At 46.1% G+C, this 14219-nt stretch overlaps 1 protein-coding gene across 1 annotated transcript in view; it reads right to left on the bottom strand.

Annotated features, from left to right (window-relative positions):
* Nucleotides 1-213: 213 nt before the first annotated feature.
* Nucleotides 214-14219, bottom strand: part of LOC147698991 (uncharacterized) — a 617200-nt gene continuing 603194 nt past the window's right edge. Inside the window, exons 3-4 of the mRNA XM_086935584.1 lie at nt 8357-8494; nt 214-4883 (exon numbers count right to left, since the gene is read on the bottom strand). Coding sequence (XP_086791710.1) covers nt 4879-4883; nt 8357-8494 — 143 coding nt within the window. The 3' untranslated portion in view covers nt 214-4878. The remainder of the gene's footprint in view (nt 4884-8356; nt 8495-14219) is intronic.

Raw genomic sequence — 14219 nt, forward strand, 5'->3', positions numbered from 1 at the left:
TCTGCCATTTCCAGATTGGGTTTAAACTCAATGCCTTCTATGTCATGTGTACCTATATGGTTCAGGGTTTCGATTGCATTGACCGGTTTCTGAATTGTGCTTCTGTTTAGTATGTCATTTTCTCTGTAATGTCAGGTATCACTTGAAGAGCAGGCACACAATGACGTTTTATAGAAGATTAAACTGCAAGAAAAAAGTGAAAAAGAGAATGACTTTGGTGTGGCACTAAAAAGCTTTCTGAGTTTTACTAAAAAAAGCAAACAGGTAAAGCAGGTAACATTGATGTCAACAAATTCATCAATGGGAACCAAACATATCAAGAAATGGAGCAAATGCACTTGATTCATTAGTCCCAAGTGTCTTTGATGTCAGAGAAGTTGAAACTGAAGTACGTTCTGAGCTGGATCAGGTCTGGCTTTCACCTTCTTTAAGATCCAAATCTACCAGCGCTGACAATTTAGATTTTTCACAGCCTGGTGGGCAGAAAATCTGGATTTTATTAAAGACACAGAGGCTAATATTATGCAAATCTCCTTTATTACTACAGCCCAGTAGCAACAATGAGAATGAGAATATAGAACATTCATGACAACTACATAGTCCCTTCACGACCAGTCATCTTCCTTCTTTGTTATAAACTGCGAGGAAAGATCAAACTTATGAAGAAAACAGGAATATAATTGAAGACAGCTTTCCAAAGGTCGTCCAAAGGGAAAACATTTATTTTCTTTCTGAAAGAAAAAAGTAACATATCTTATGCACAATGGGAGGGATAAAAAGTGGAGGGATAATATTAGCCTCCTTGTCTTTAGTAAAATCCAGAGTTTCTGCCCACCAGGCTGTGAAAAATCTAACTTTTATGGCACGACACGGAGGCCATATTATGCAAGTTCAAAGTGCATTAATAACATTATCAATCGGATTCGAAATTGGTCTAAAATAACACGTCCTGAACATGCTATCATTCGACCAGTCAGCTGCCCTAAGGATATCTTGTAGACTTCCTCCCATAAAAAAGGCCTTAGAAGCCGAAGCACCTCTGAGAGAGTGAGCTCCAAAGACAGAGGTATCTACACCACTTTCGTGCATAACCTCTTTAACCCATCTTGCCAAGGGCTGAGAAGAGACACCTTTGTGAGGCGATCTGTGTGAAATCAAAAGTTGACATTCATTCATTCTTACATTTTTCGGGTTGATGACTCTCATGCGTCTCATAATCTTTTTAGTTAGTAAGGTTTGACCAACAGAGATTCCATTAATAAAAGAGTGGCCAGCAGAAATTGCGGATCTATAAACGTTAACTGTTCTATAAGATAGACCAGATGTGTAGAGATCAGATAGGTAATTAACTACGTGAACTAAATCAGTTGAAGCGGGATCATAGTGTCGTTGAAGGCACCAGCGAACCCATTTGCTCCATGCCAATCGATAAGCTTTCCTTGTACCGGAAGCCCACGATTCTGAAATGAGAGTGAGAGCATTTGACGAAAGTCCTGGGATTCGCCATTGTCTCCTGAAATCTTCCATACCGTCAGAACAAGAAGACCTTGCTCTACCAGGGGATGGATCTCTCCTATTGGACCCCGAAGTATCTCTCTGAAGGGAGGGATCAGAATGGGGAAGTCTACAGCCATTTCGAGAATTATGTGAAACCGAGCTTGGGATCTCCAAAGTGGCGTTATGACGACCATGCTTTGTTTATAGCGACGAGTATGAAGGAGTAGGTGTGGAATTAATGCAAAAGGTGGGAAGGCATAAGGGGCTAGACCGGTCCAATCTTGGATAAAGGCGTCCACTCTGTCCTTTTCTGAAAAGGAAATTTCTTGTGGAATTCTTTTTTGGGATGGTAAATCGATAAAATCTATTTTGTAGCATCTCACTGTTTGTAGGATCCAAGGATCTTTGGTCACTAAATCCCAATTCTCTGTGAATAAACGTAATCTCCCTCCCACCTTTGGAGGGGTAACAGAAGGGTCATTCGAGGTTCCTACCTGAAGAGAAGGATTGTTGTCTTCTTTCACCTCTGAATGTACCACGACCACAGGATCTCTGTCTTTGGGGATAGAATTGGTGAGATCCGAAGTTGCTGTTGTACCTTCCGCCACGTGCAATGAAGGGTCTTGATGAGGAGTTTCCTCGGCCGGGGAAACGACCCCGCATTCTCCCGGCCCTGGTGAAAACACGATCTTGGAACACCTTTTTAATGTCCTTTTGAGATTTTTGAATCGAATTACATGCGCCAACATATTTGGCCATGTCTTTGATAAACTCTTCGCCAATGAGAAGACCATTTGATTCTGGTCCCCTATCATTTTTAGCAAGTTTGATAAGCTTTGGGTCTATCTTAAAGAGTACCCCTTTTCTTCTCCCGGTGGAGAGAGCGGTATTGGCATTGCCGACCAGGCATATGGCCCTTTGGATCCACTCTCTTAACTCTTTAGGGTCTACATAAGAGTCATCCAAGTATGCCGATTCTGCCAATTCAAAGATTTTGGTAAGGGGCCCAATGACGTCAAGGAGACGGTCTTGGCATGACTTTACACCTTTATCTATGCCCTTTCTGGGGTCTCTTGAAGACTTGGTTAGAAATGCCACATCCTTAGGGTTCAGTTCAGGTGTCACCGTTATCTTATTGGGGAGGTTAGGTCTGGGGAATTCTGAGCGTAGTCTTGCTCTAACCTCTTGTGGGATATCCTTCCTTAACCAGTAGGCTATGTAGTTGGCCACATGTTGTGAAGGAGCCCATTCGGGGGACAAAGGGTGTTTAATTTATAGTGGATCAAACATTAGATCTCCAAACGGGTCCAAAAGTCCCATATTTGATTGTGAGGTCCTAGAAGCCTCTTCCGAGCTTCCAGTCCCCTTAGGTGCCTCTTCCACATCCGTGTTGAAACCCGAAGAGCATGATAGATCAATCCCTAGCTCGGAATTGTCATCACTGCCTTCGCTATCAATATTTATCGGAAGCTCTGGGCTTGAATCTTGCCCACCTAGGGTGCCCGACGCACCAGTCTTTTCACCGCTTAGAAAGCGTGATGGAGGAGCTGATGTTTTTGCTTTTTTTGGTGCGGAGGACTTGACCTTCTTTGTGTCCTTTCTTTTACCTCCTAGCATCCTCTTTTTTGGAGCCTCAACTGCTTCTTCTTTTTGTGTACTGGTGGAAGGGCGTGGGGATTTTCAGAGAGAAGGCTTCTATTTTTTTATTGATTGTTTCATCAAGAGAGCCTAATGCCTTCTCAAGGGCTTTGTTAATTAAATTTTCCAGTTTATCCTCGATATTAACTTGAGGTTCTGACATTTTGTTATGTCTTAATTAGTCTATTAATTAATAAAAAAGAAATTCCTGCAATATATTAAATGAGGAGTTGTCACCTGATTGTGAAACTGATGTCGCTTTCTCGATAATCGGCCGTTTGTGAATAAAAAACTGTTAAATATTTAAATTGTGATGTCCCAAAGTTTGAAAATGTCTGCTCTTTGTTAAATGCTTGACTTTTCCCAATTGTCTAAAATGGCCGCCACGCACGTAATAACGTGCGTGGCCGCCTGCCCATGTCTTTCCTCTAACGCGGCTCCTCGCGTTAAGCTTTCCGGTGCATCTGAGCGGTGGGGGCGCTGCAGTGAGGACGCAGCGCGAGGAGAAGAAGCGAGAAATCGACGTGAAGCGCGAGAGGATTGGTTTCAGGTGAATATTTAGATTTAAATAAGCGTACTTGTCAAGGGTCAGTAACGCTTGTAACTTAAATAACATGAACTACTATGGAATAAAGTATGAGCACGATTCGGACATAATTAAAGGCTAATAGGAATAAAGTACGAGTACGAATCGGAACATTTAAAGGCTAATCTGGTCCAAATGGGACCGGAGAGAAAGCGGTTAGCGAAGACCGGGGGTGATTAATGTACATAAATTCGCCCAGTTACACCAAACAGTGGGAATAAGGGGGTGCAAAGACATGAGGTAAAATATACACAAGTTGAGAAAACAGGTAAGGCATCAAGGATACTCTCTTAACCAGGTCAAGGGATAAGCATTTCAAAAGCATGAAAATTATTCTAAAAGTAGGCATACATAGCCTAAAGAGTATAATCAGCTAAAACAGATAAGGTCTAAACAGATAAAACCTTCAAATAAGGCTATAATAGTTAAAAGGTTATATAAATTAAGTACGGTTATGAATGTTCATAAGGTATTACTTATCTTTCTGAGCAGCAGCAACAAAGAAGGAAGATGGCTGATCGTGAAGGGACTATGTAGTTGTCATGAATGTTCTATATTCTCATTCTCATTGTTGCTACTGGGCTGTAGTAATAAAGGAGATTTGCATAATATGGCTGCCGTGTCGTGCCATAAAATTTCAGGTCCAAACACGCTTTGGTGCATACATTGAATTGACCATGTCCTAAAATAGACAGTGCCACCCTCCAGTTTGACATAGCCAGCACACCCAGTGCGTGGTGACAAGAAGGGAAAGATGGAAATTGAGCCTGGGGCGTTCTGCAAGAGTTGGCTGGGCAGGATTGCACAGTCGCTCCCAGAGCCACACCTCTTCTGAATCCCCTTTTACAGGAGCTATAACAACTCACTGCAGCACACACATAGCGTCAATCTACTCTACACACAGACAACAGTTCCCTATAGAGAATTCGCTTCAACCATCTTGAGCTTGATCTCGAAACAGACTGGTTCATGGACCAAGAGCATTTAAAGGAGACACCACAGAGCAGATGAGGGTCATATTCATAATCTCTTGGAAGACATCACTCTTCTGTTCGTAGAATATAAAACAAGACAGTCGTGAGGAGTACTCAATACGTTGATGGGAAGCAAAAATCCCCAGCCTTGGAATCTTCAGCTTGATAATCATGAACAGCAGGTTACGCTGCATAGGAAACAAAGAGGAAAGAATAAGTAATATGCACACAACATATTTTACAGCTTCTTTTTAACATGGGTCTGAAGTGAACCTCAAATCCGCTGGTGTTTTATCAATCACTTCCTACGGGCAAAATATCTATGAGGGGTCTCTTGGGCAGAACTCAAACACACAACAAAGAATCTGCTTTGATCCCCATTGTCAAGGGCTATGCTACAAGTAATGAACACATTAGGGGAAGTGACTCGCCTCAAACTACTTCCCTCCCCATACACCTCACTGTTAGGGAATCCAGAATTGTATCTAGTAGTGGACAGGGAGGCATTCGGAGAGTGGAGGGAATTCAGGTGCATCGAAAATGGTGATCTTTTTTAAAACGTCAAAATTAAATCATTTGAACAGATCAAGACAGACTATGGCTTAGGGAAAGCCGAAAGTTACACCCATATTAGACAATGGAGGAGTCAAAAAGAAATAAGAGAACTAACGACGCACCCACTAAATGAAGGTAAAATATCACATATCCTTTGGGGCTGCCCACTCTAGGGTAAATAGTGGGGAGAAGTTCTAAAAGCTCTGGAAGAAATCTCAGCTACACAAACACCAAGATTTCATATCAACATACTATTGAGGTGGGTGCCGGGAAATGCCCAGGGCCATCAAGAGAAGCAAGCAAAACTGAGTGGCATATTTACAATCCCCTATGGCCACCACAACACCACTTTTATTGACGTTGTGGTGGTGATAGGGGCTGATGTGGGTGTTGTCGTGGTCGTTCCACCGCAACACCCATTGTATTTGACGCTGCCCCCTATGTACAAGGGTGGCATACATAGGAGGCAGCTCCAAAATGAAGACCAGAAAAATCCTGGTCTTAAGTTGGCGAAACAAGGAGAAATGCATTATTTCTCCTCGTTTTTGCTTTTTCCATGTGTGCTGACTTGTGCAGCACACATGGAAAAAGCTAAATGTCATTGTTTGTTTATGTACAGTAAGGTGTCCCTTCCTGTACATGAACCAAGCTTTTTAAAAAATGCCAATTTGTAACTTTCATGTGTGAAAAGGGCAAAAGGGCATTTTAGGATTTTTTATGTGCAGGAAGGGACACCTTACCCACACATAACCAATCCTCCCCTACACGCAGACACCCATGCACTCTGGTGCAAGAGTGCCTGCATTGGTGCTAAGTTGTTAAACTTAGCACCATCGCAGGGGGAAACGCAAGGCTGCACCACATTCTTGTAAATATGGTGCAGCCTTGTCTTTCCGAGGTGGCGGAGCGTGTTGCTAAGCCAAGAAGGCTAACAACACGCTCCGCCACTCCATTATACATATCCCCCTGAACCCGTTGCTTTTAGCAGCCAAGTAGACAACACTCAACACATTGGGGAAACAATACTACCTACGACGAACGACAGATATGGGAAGCTGTGGTTTAATTTAAGAATGAAAAGAATCTCTCATACAATGCAGGAGAAGAGCAGTGGATTGAGAAGGAGTGGGGTCCAGTTTTGGACTATTATGCTAAAGACCACAGGACTTGAACCTGTCTGTAGTCTTTATTGCCCCTCAAAGCTGAGCCCTGTTGTCTTCTCTCTGACAAGAAACAAGACAAACGATTTATTAGGACTTCTGAATTATGTTTTTTCATTTATAGTGGCAGTATGGGTGGGGTGAAGGGGGATTGGAGGGAAATTATATGTTTGTATGTTTTTGTCAGGGACTGACTAAGGTGCCTGCCTAGAGGATAGACTACATCTACCAGAATGCCTAGCATGTAGTGGGACGGCTTCAGAAAGCATAAAGTCCTACGGAAGCCTGCAATTGGTGCTCGTGATTTGTCCTATGAACTCTGTTGTTGCGGACGCCCTGTCCCCGTGGAGCTGCTGGGGAGGTGTGATTCGTTTTGCTCTGTGGCTGTGGAGCAGGTTTGTGCTGAGACGATTGAAGGCAGTGCCGGCTGGTATTGTCTACCGTTTTCCCGCGAGGCGTGTGAGACGCTTGGATTGCCCCCTCTGCGTCCTTGCTGTGACATCGTATAGTGATGGGTGAGTGACTCAGGAGACGCCGCATTGCCCCCTTCGTTTCACTCACGGGACGCGGCCAAATAACCGCGTTGCAGACACCGGCTGGTGCTGTGGTTCATAGTAGGCGCGTGAGACGCAGGGTTTCACCTCCGCGCCTTTGTGTTATTTTCATTAGCCTTCTTTTGGGTGTTTGGTGGAGACGCTCGGATTTCCCCCTCCACTTCACACCGAGACTGTGTACTGTACTCTCGATTGAGAACTTCTTACAGGAGACGCTGGGATTGCACCCTCCTGTTGTTTGTACTTGTTCTTGCTCCGATCATTTTCTTCAAGCAGGAAGAGCCGGCTGGCTATATTTAAGTTTGTTTTTTCTATCATTTGTGAGGAACATCGGTTGCTGTATTATCAGTTGATCAGGAACTTGGGGAGAGATTGATCTTCCATTATTACGTCTGAGAATACCTTACAGCTCCCCTTTCTCTTGGCACCTGGTGAGTGAATGTGGGTTGTGAGGAAGGGTGAACAACACACATGAGACATAGGGGTTGTAGAAGGGTCCTAATTGTTACTTCGTTTTTCCTTAGCATGAGAAGGGATTCAGCTGAGCATTATCAGGTGAGGGTCCTTATACGCCCTCATGAGATTGAACAAGGGAGTTAGAGTGTGGTGGACTAACGTGTCCCCTTTTGTCATTTCAGGTCCCTATCCCGGATGTTCCTGTTCCTACCTTTTTTCCCTCGCCTGACTGCCTTGCACTCTGAAAGTTTAGATAGTCGGAGTGCAGGGACGTCTGGAGGTGGACCCCATTTGAGCATCGTTCCGACCCTGAGGATTAGCAGCCGTGACAGTTTTCTTGATAAAAAAAAATGTTTTCTTGATGAAACCAATAAAAATGATTGAAACCTAAAACAAACACCAAAAGTGTTCTAGGATCTTCTCTGCAGAAGCCAGAAGCAACTGCTTTCAAGCGACTACAAGTGCAAGGCACAGTGGGTTTGGCAAGGTTAAATGATTGTTAAAGGGACAGATAAGGCAAAGCCCCTATCGCCACAGGAATATCTTTAAAAGTGATGTTCCTGTGGCGATAGGGGCTTGTAAATATGGCCCGAGTTTCCCCTTTCAGACTTTCAGAACGTTTTGTACTTGGGTCTCAAAATACAGTGATATATAAAGCATGTCACTCTCCAGAGTATTAATCCTAGGCAAATTCTGGAAGATTGTGTGACTTCCATGATGGGTATAAATATCTCCTTCCAGGCTGGGCCTTCTGCTTGTCAGAGCAGAAGGTTGGTTTGGATTTTCCCTGAACTTTATTGAAGGATTGTTTCATAATGAGTGTATCTGAATTAACTAACTTAGTTTCCGAAGTGCACAGCACCAATGATCCACCACCAATGTTCTTCAACAAGACCCCCAGGGCTTAGCTTCCCCGCATTCACACTTTACTCCTACCTTGAGGTTGACTTTTTATGCAGGGCAGGTGCTTCCTGAATCGAGGGGTGAAGATGATGATTAGGCCGATCAAGACCCCCACTGCAGCTACCACAACTCCAATGATGGTTCCTATGGACTCCCCGACTCCAAACAGACCTGGAAATGAAACGGCAAAATGAGGCAAAAAATATTGAAGTAATGACACCGTGTAATAGACAGGCACAAACATACAGGGGCGTGAACATCCTATTTCATAGTGGTTTCCTCTTTTCAATGTTTTACCTGTGTTCTGGTTTCCTGACACCCAGAATGCTAAATAGCCCTTATTTCAGTCATCTATCCCACAGCAAGGAAGTAAGATGTCATAGATGGCATTGAGATCACGTCCTTAGCACTAGGGAGGTCATGAATAGCATCCAACTGATAATAAGTAGAGGATTTAAGTGACTCAAGCTTCTAAAAGGTGAAGTACATAGGCCACAATGAAACAGGGACCAAGTGATGAGGCAAAGACTTCGCCCTACAAAACTCAATCCGGTGTACATGAATAAACCTTTGGGAATCTAACGGCAAACCGATAAAGTCAAGTTAAATGTCTGAAGAACATAAAGGAAGTATAATGAGTACTCTTGTTTTAACCCCTTCGATGCTTGTGACGGAACCATTCCGTCATCAGTCACGGTTGAGCTGTGCTGATGACGGAATGGTTCCGTCACGACCACACCCAGTTATGGAATGTCCAGCACACTAAGGAAATCGGGGCCGCACGCAAGGTGTTAAGAAAGGTGTCAAAGATGTTGCTTTGACAGTGGATTATTTTGGGACAAATGTCTCCTGAACGCCATGGTATATGAGTGCTCTCCTGTCATGTAACATGTTTCTGCTTAGCTTTGTGGCTTTCCTCCAGTGAGATTGACAATCAAAAGCAAAAACAAAACGCAAAAGCAAGCCCACTGGAGGCATTCCCTGTTATTTGGAGTGCATCACAGACACTAATGGACTCCGTATAGGGTGCCCATCTTTCTGGATGAGGGTGTGTTAGACTTGGATGAGGGTGTGTTAGACTTGGCATCTTTTGGCGTGTTTCACCTGAGATTTTGCTTTCTGACCTCCTGGTTTTGACTCTGTTTTTGCTGGCGTAGTGTTTCTGCGCACTTTTCTCACTGCTGATCAGTGGTAAAGTGCACGTGCTCCTGTGGTAAATTGTGTTATGGATTGGTGTTTGCATGTTTGGATATTTGATTTACTTGTTAGTCCCTGGTAAAGTGCACTGAGTGTGCCAGGGCCTGTGAATCAAATGCTATTGGTGGGCCTGCAGCACTGATTGTGCCACCCACATGAGTAGCCCTGAAAAGGTAAAACCATTGCAGAGTCTGCAAGCAGTTTGTAACTGCCATGTCGACTTGGCCAGTGCACACACTTGCCAGTCCCACACCTTCCCTTTTCTTATATGTCAGCCACAGCTAAGGTAGGCCCAAGGTACCCCTGTGGGCCGAGGCAGTGTATGTGAAAGGTAGGACATGCCCTGGTGTGTGTGGCATGTCCTGATAGTGAATTATGGTCAAATTTGTTTTCCGCTATTACAAGGCTACCTGTTCCACATAGGACAGAATGGGGAGTTTGTTTATAACATCTGATAAACATAACTGGCCCGGGGAATTAGGTAGGAAAATATAGTTTGGTATGCCTGAATCTAAAGAGGCATCTATTAGTGAAGGTTATTTTTACATTCTGTGTTTGAAAATACCACTTTTAGAAAGTAGGTCTTTTCTTGCTCAGTCATCTTGTGTGCCTCTGCTGGAATGTTGGTTTCCTTGCCCCTCAAAGGACCTGTTCTTCCTCTGACCATGCCGTCTCCACCTCCTGCCAGGAAGTCACACCAGAAAAGGCAGAACTGGTTCTGGCTGGTAACAGACACTCTCTGCCTAAGAGATTAAAGTATTTTGGGATATAAATATTGGGGCCCAGCCCCCTGAACTTTACAACTCTTTTGGATCAAGAAGACTACCAAGAAGAAGAGCTGGAGAAGCTGTGAGGAGGAACTACCGCTTTGCTGTGTGCTTTGCTGTGTTGGCCTGCAGTGGCTGCTTCTGTCTTGGGCAGTGAAAGGACTGGACTGAATTTTCTGCAATCTACTTTTCTCCAAGGGCTTGAGGTAGAGCTTGCCCCCTGTACAAGAAGTCTCAGGAACAGCAAAGACTTCAAGCTCTTCTGCCCTCAGCACTGGGAACTGTGTGTTTTGTGCTGCAACAGAAGAAAAGCAACCCGATGACGTCTACGCCGCTGCTGCTGACTCCGTGTCCTGAAGGCACCACAGAGGGCACCGCCACAATACCGCACCGCAACCCTGGTCTCACCGACGATGCCTGCTGATGCTACCACCGAGCTGCTGCTCATACTGTGACCTGTGGGCACGGCACTCTACACCGCCTCGCTTCACGACGACGCCTTGGTATCCCCGATTCCACCGCTCCACAACAAAATCTACACCGCTGCTTGCACCGTGGTTCGAGGGCACGCTTGTAAAGAACAAGTTACTTACCTTCGGTAGCGCTTTTTCTGGTAGATACTATATCTGCCTGTGGATTCCTCACCTTGTGAATATCCCCTTGCGTCAGCAACATTCGGAAATTCTTTTGTAGCCTCGCGCCGACGTGGACTCGGACGTCATAGAGTCACGGCTTCGCCCGCGACTCCGCTGACGTCACCGACGCCTACAATAGGCCCACGCCGGCGTGATGACATCAGTTCCACCCTTTTTTCCGTGCCATCGAGGCACACGGACGGACCAATGTAAGCAGAAATATACATAGTATACATAATATACAATAATCAAGGAGAAAAACACACACAGTGTGAAGCAAATGCAAACAAAATAACTCCTTAACAATACATTATACAATGCAATACAGCAACTCTGGTAAAGAAGAGTGGACAACGGGGAGGCGGGTGGGTCAGTGAGGAATCCACAGGCAGATATAGTATCTACCAGAAAAAGCGCTACTGAAGGTAAGTAACTTGTTCTTCTGATAGATACATCTGCCGTGTAGATTCCTCACCTTGTGAATAGAGTCCCACAGCAGTCCCACACTCCCGGAGGAGGGTGTCCACTCTTCTAAACCAGGAAATCCTGAAGGACAGAGCGCGCAAAGTGGCCGTCCCTCCTCACCTCAGTGTCCAAGCAGTAGTGCTTTGCGAACGTGTGGAGGGAAGACCAAGTTGCCGCCCTGCAAATCTCTTCCACTGGAACACCTCTAGCCAATGCAGAGGTAGATGACTTAGCCCTTGAAGAATGAGCCCTTATACCCTCTGGAGGTTCCTTACCGGCCAAAGAGTAGCAGATCTTTATGCAGAGGACGATCCATCTCGACAAAGTCCTTTTATGGACCGCTCTTCCTTTCTTGCAGCCAGCAAAACCAATGAAGAGCTGATCTTCCAATCGACAGTCCTTAGTTCTGTCCAGATAAAAAGACACCGCCCTCTCGGGGTCCAGACGGTGCAACCTCTCCTCCTCCTTGGAAGGATGTGGGGGAGGATAAAAGGTAGGGAGGGTAATAGATTGACCAAGGTGGAAAGGAGTCACCACCTTAGGGAGAAAAGCAGCCCTGGTCCTAAGAACCATCCGATCAGCATGAATGGTCAAGAAAGGGGGCTTGGAACTAAGAGCTTGAAGCTCACTTACCCTCCTTGCCGAGGTTATTGCAACGAGGAAGACTACCTTAAAGGTTAAAAACCTCATAGGACATTTATGAAGAGGCTCAAAGGGAGCACCCATCAGAAAAGTCAAGACAAGATTTAAGTCCCACTGAGGCACAATAAAAGGAGTAGGAGGGAACATATTCGTGAGACCCTTCAAAAACCTTAAAACAACTGGAGACTTAAAAAGAGATGGCTAGTCAGGCAAACAAAGAAAAGCCGACAGTGCCGAAAGATAACCCTTTACCATAGCAACAGCAAGCCCCTGCTGAGCCAGAGAAAGAGCAAACAGGAGAACATCAGACAAACGGGCTCTCAAAGGGTCAATAGAATACCCACCACACCAATTGACAAATTTAGACCATCTATACGAATAGACAGATTTAGTGGAGACACGCCTGGCTGACAAGATGACATCCACCACGTCAGGTGTGAGGGATAAGGAAATCAGGTTGCCCCGTTCAATCTCCAGGCATGAAGGTGCAATGTCTGGAGGTGGGGGTGTAGAACCTGCCCCTCCGTCTGAGAGAGGAGGTCTGGCCTGAGAGGGAGACGGAGCGACGGGTGAGAGGAGAGGTGGAGTAGATCTGTATACCACACCCTTCTTGGCCAGTCCGGGGCGATCAATATGACTTGGGCCCGGTCTTGGCGAATCTTCCTCAGAACCCGAGGAATCAAGGGTATGGGAGGAAACGCGTAAAGGAGTTGATTTCCCCAACTCAACTGAAACGCGTCCCCCAAGGCTCCCTGCATCGGATACCGGAGGCTGCAGAATGACGGGCAGTGAGCATTCTCGCAAGTAGTGAACAGGTCCCCCTGAGGAGTCCCCCACGTCCGAAAGACATGACGCACCACCTCCGGGTGAAGCCTCCACTCGTGGTCGGCCGAAAACTGCAGACTGAGACTGTCTGCACGAACGTTCAGAACTCCGGCCAGATGATTTGCCATCAGACAAATCTGGTAGTCCTGAACCCAGGACCAGAGACGCAGAGCCTCTCTGCAGAGACACTGCGACCCCACTCCTCCCTGCTTGTTGATGTACCACATCGCGGTTGTGTTGTCCGTCAGGACTTGAACCGACTGACCGCGAAGGGAAGGGAGGAAGGCCTTGAGCGCCAGACGTATCGCCCGCAATTCCAGAAGGTTGACGTGAAGCAACCTTTCCTCTGGAGACCAAAGACCCTTGACCTCCAGGTCCCCCAGATGAGCACCCCACCCTAGAGTGGATGCATCCGTAATCACTGTGGCCATCGATGGAGGCAGTTGAAAGGGCTTCCCCTGAGACAGGTTGCTTTCCACGCCCCACCAAGACACATCCGCCGCAGCTTCTCTGGAGATCCTCACTGACTCCCTGAGATCTCCGTTGTGCTGATACCACTACCTGCGGAGGCACCACTGGAGTGCCCTCATATGCCAGAGTGCATGGTTGACCAACAGAATGCAGGAAGCCATCAGACCGAGCAGGCGAAGGACCTTCAGGACTGGAACGACCGCTCCATTGTAGAATAAAGGAATCATTTCCTGTATGTCGCGAATCCTTTGAGGTGGAGGGAATGCACGACATACAGTGGTGTCCAGTACTGCACCTATGAACAGGTTGCGCTGGGAGGGCACCAGGTGAGATTTGGGCACATTTATTGAAAAACCCAACCTGAACAACAACTGGGTTGTCTCCTGCAGGTGATGGAGCACTTTCTCGACCGACTCCGCTTTGATCAGCCAGTCGTCTAGATAGGGGAACACTGGAATCCCCGACCTTCTGAGATGCGCCGCCACTACTGCCATCACCTTGGTGAAGACTCGAGGCGCAGTAGTAATCCCAAACGGAAGGACCGCAAACTGATAGTGCTGCGAACCCACCGTAAAACGAAGATACTTCCTGTGCGACTTGAGGATTGGGATGTGGAAATACGCATCCTGCAAGTCGAGCGACACCATCCAGTCTTCTTCCAGCAGAGCCTGAAGAACCTGAGCAAGGGTGAGCATCTTGAACTTTTCCTGTTTCAGGTAAAGGTTCAAGATCCTGAGATCCAAGATCGGCCGAAGCCTGCCATCCTTCTTGGGAATCAGAAAATACCGGGAGTAGCATCCCTGACCTTTTTCCTGCTCTGGGACCACCTCTATCACACCCTTCCTCAACAGAGTTTGAACTTCCTCCTGTAGGAGTAGTAGATGTTCCTCTGAG

The sequence above is a fragment of the Lissotriton vulgaris genome, chromosome 8, assembly GCF_964263255.1.
Source record: "Lissotriton vulgaris chromosome 8, aLisVul1.2, whole genome shotgun sequence".
NCBI classification, from domain to species: Eukaryota; Metazoa; Chordata; class Amphibia; order Caudata; family Salamandridae; genus Lissotriton; species Lissotriton vulgaris.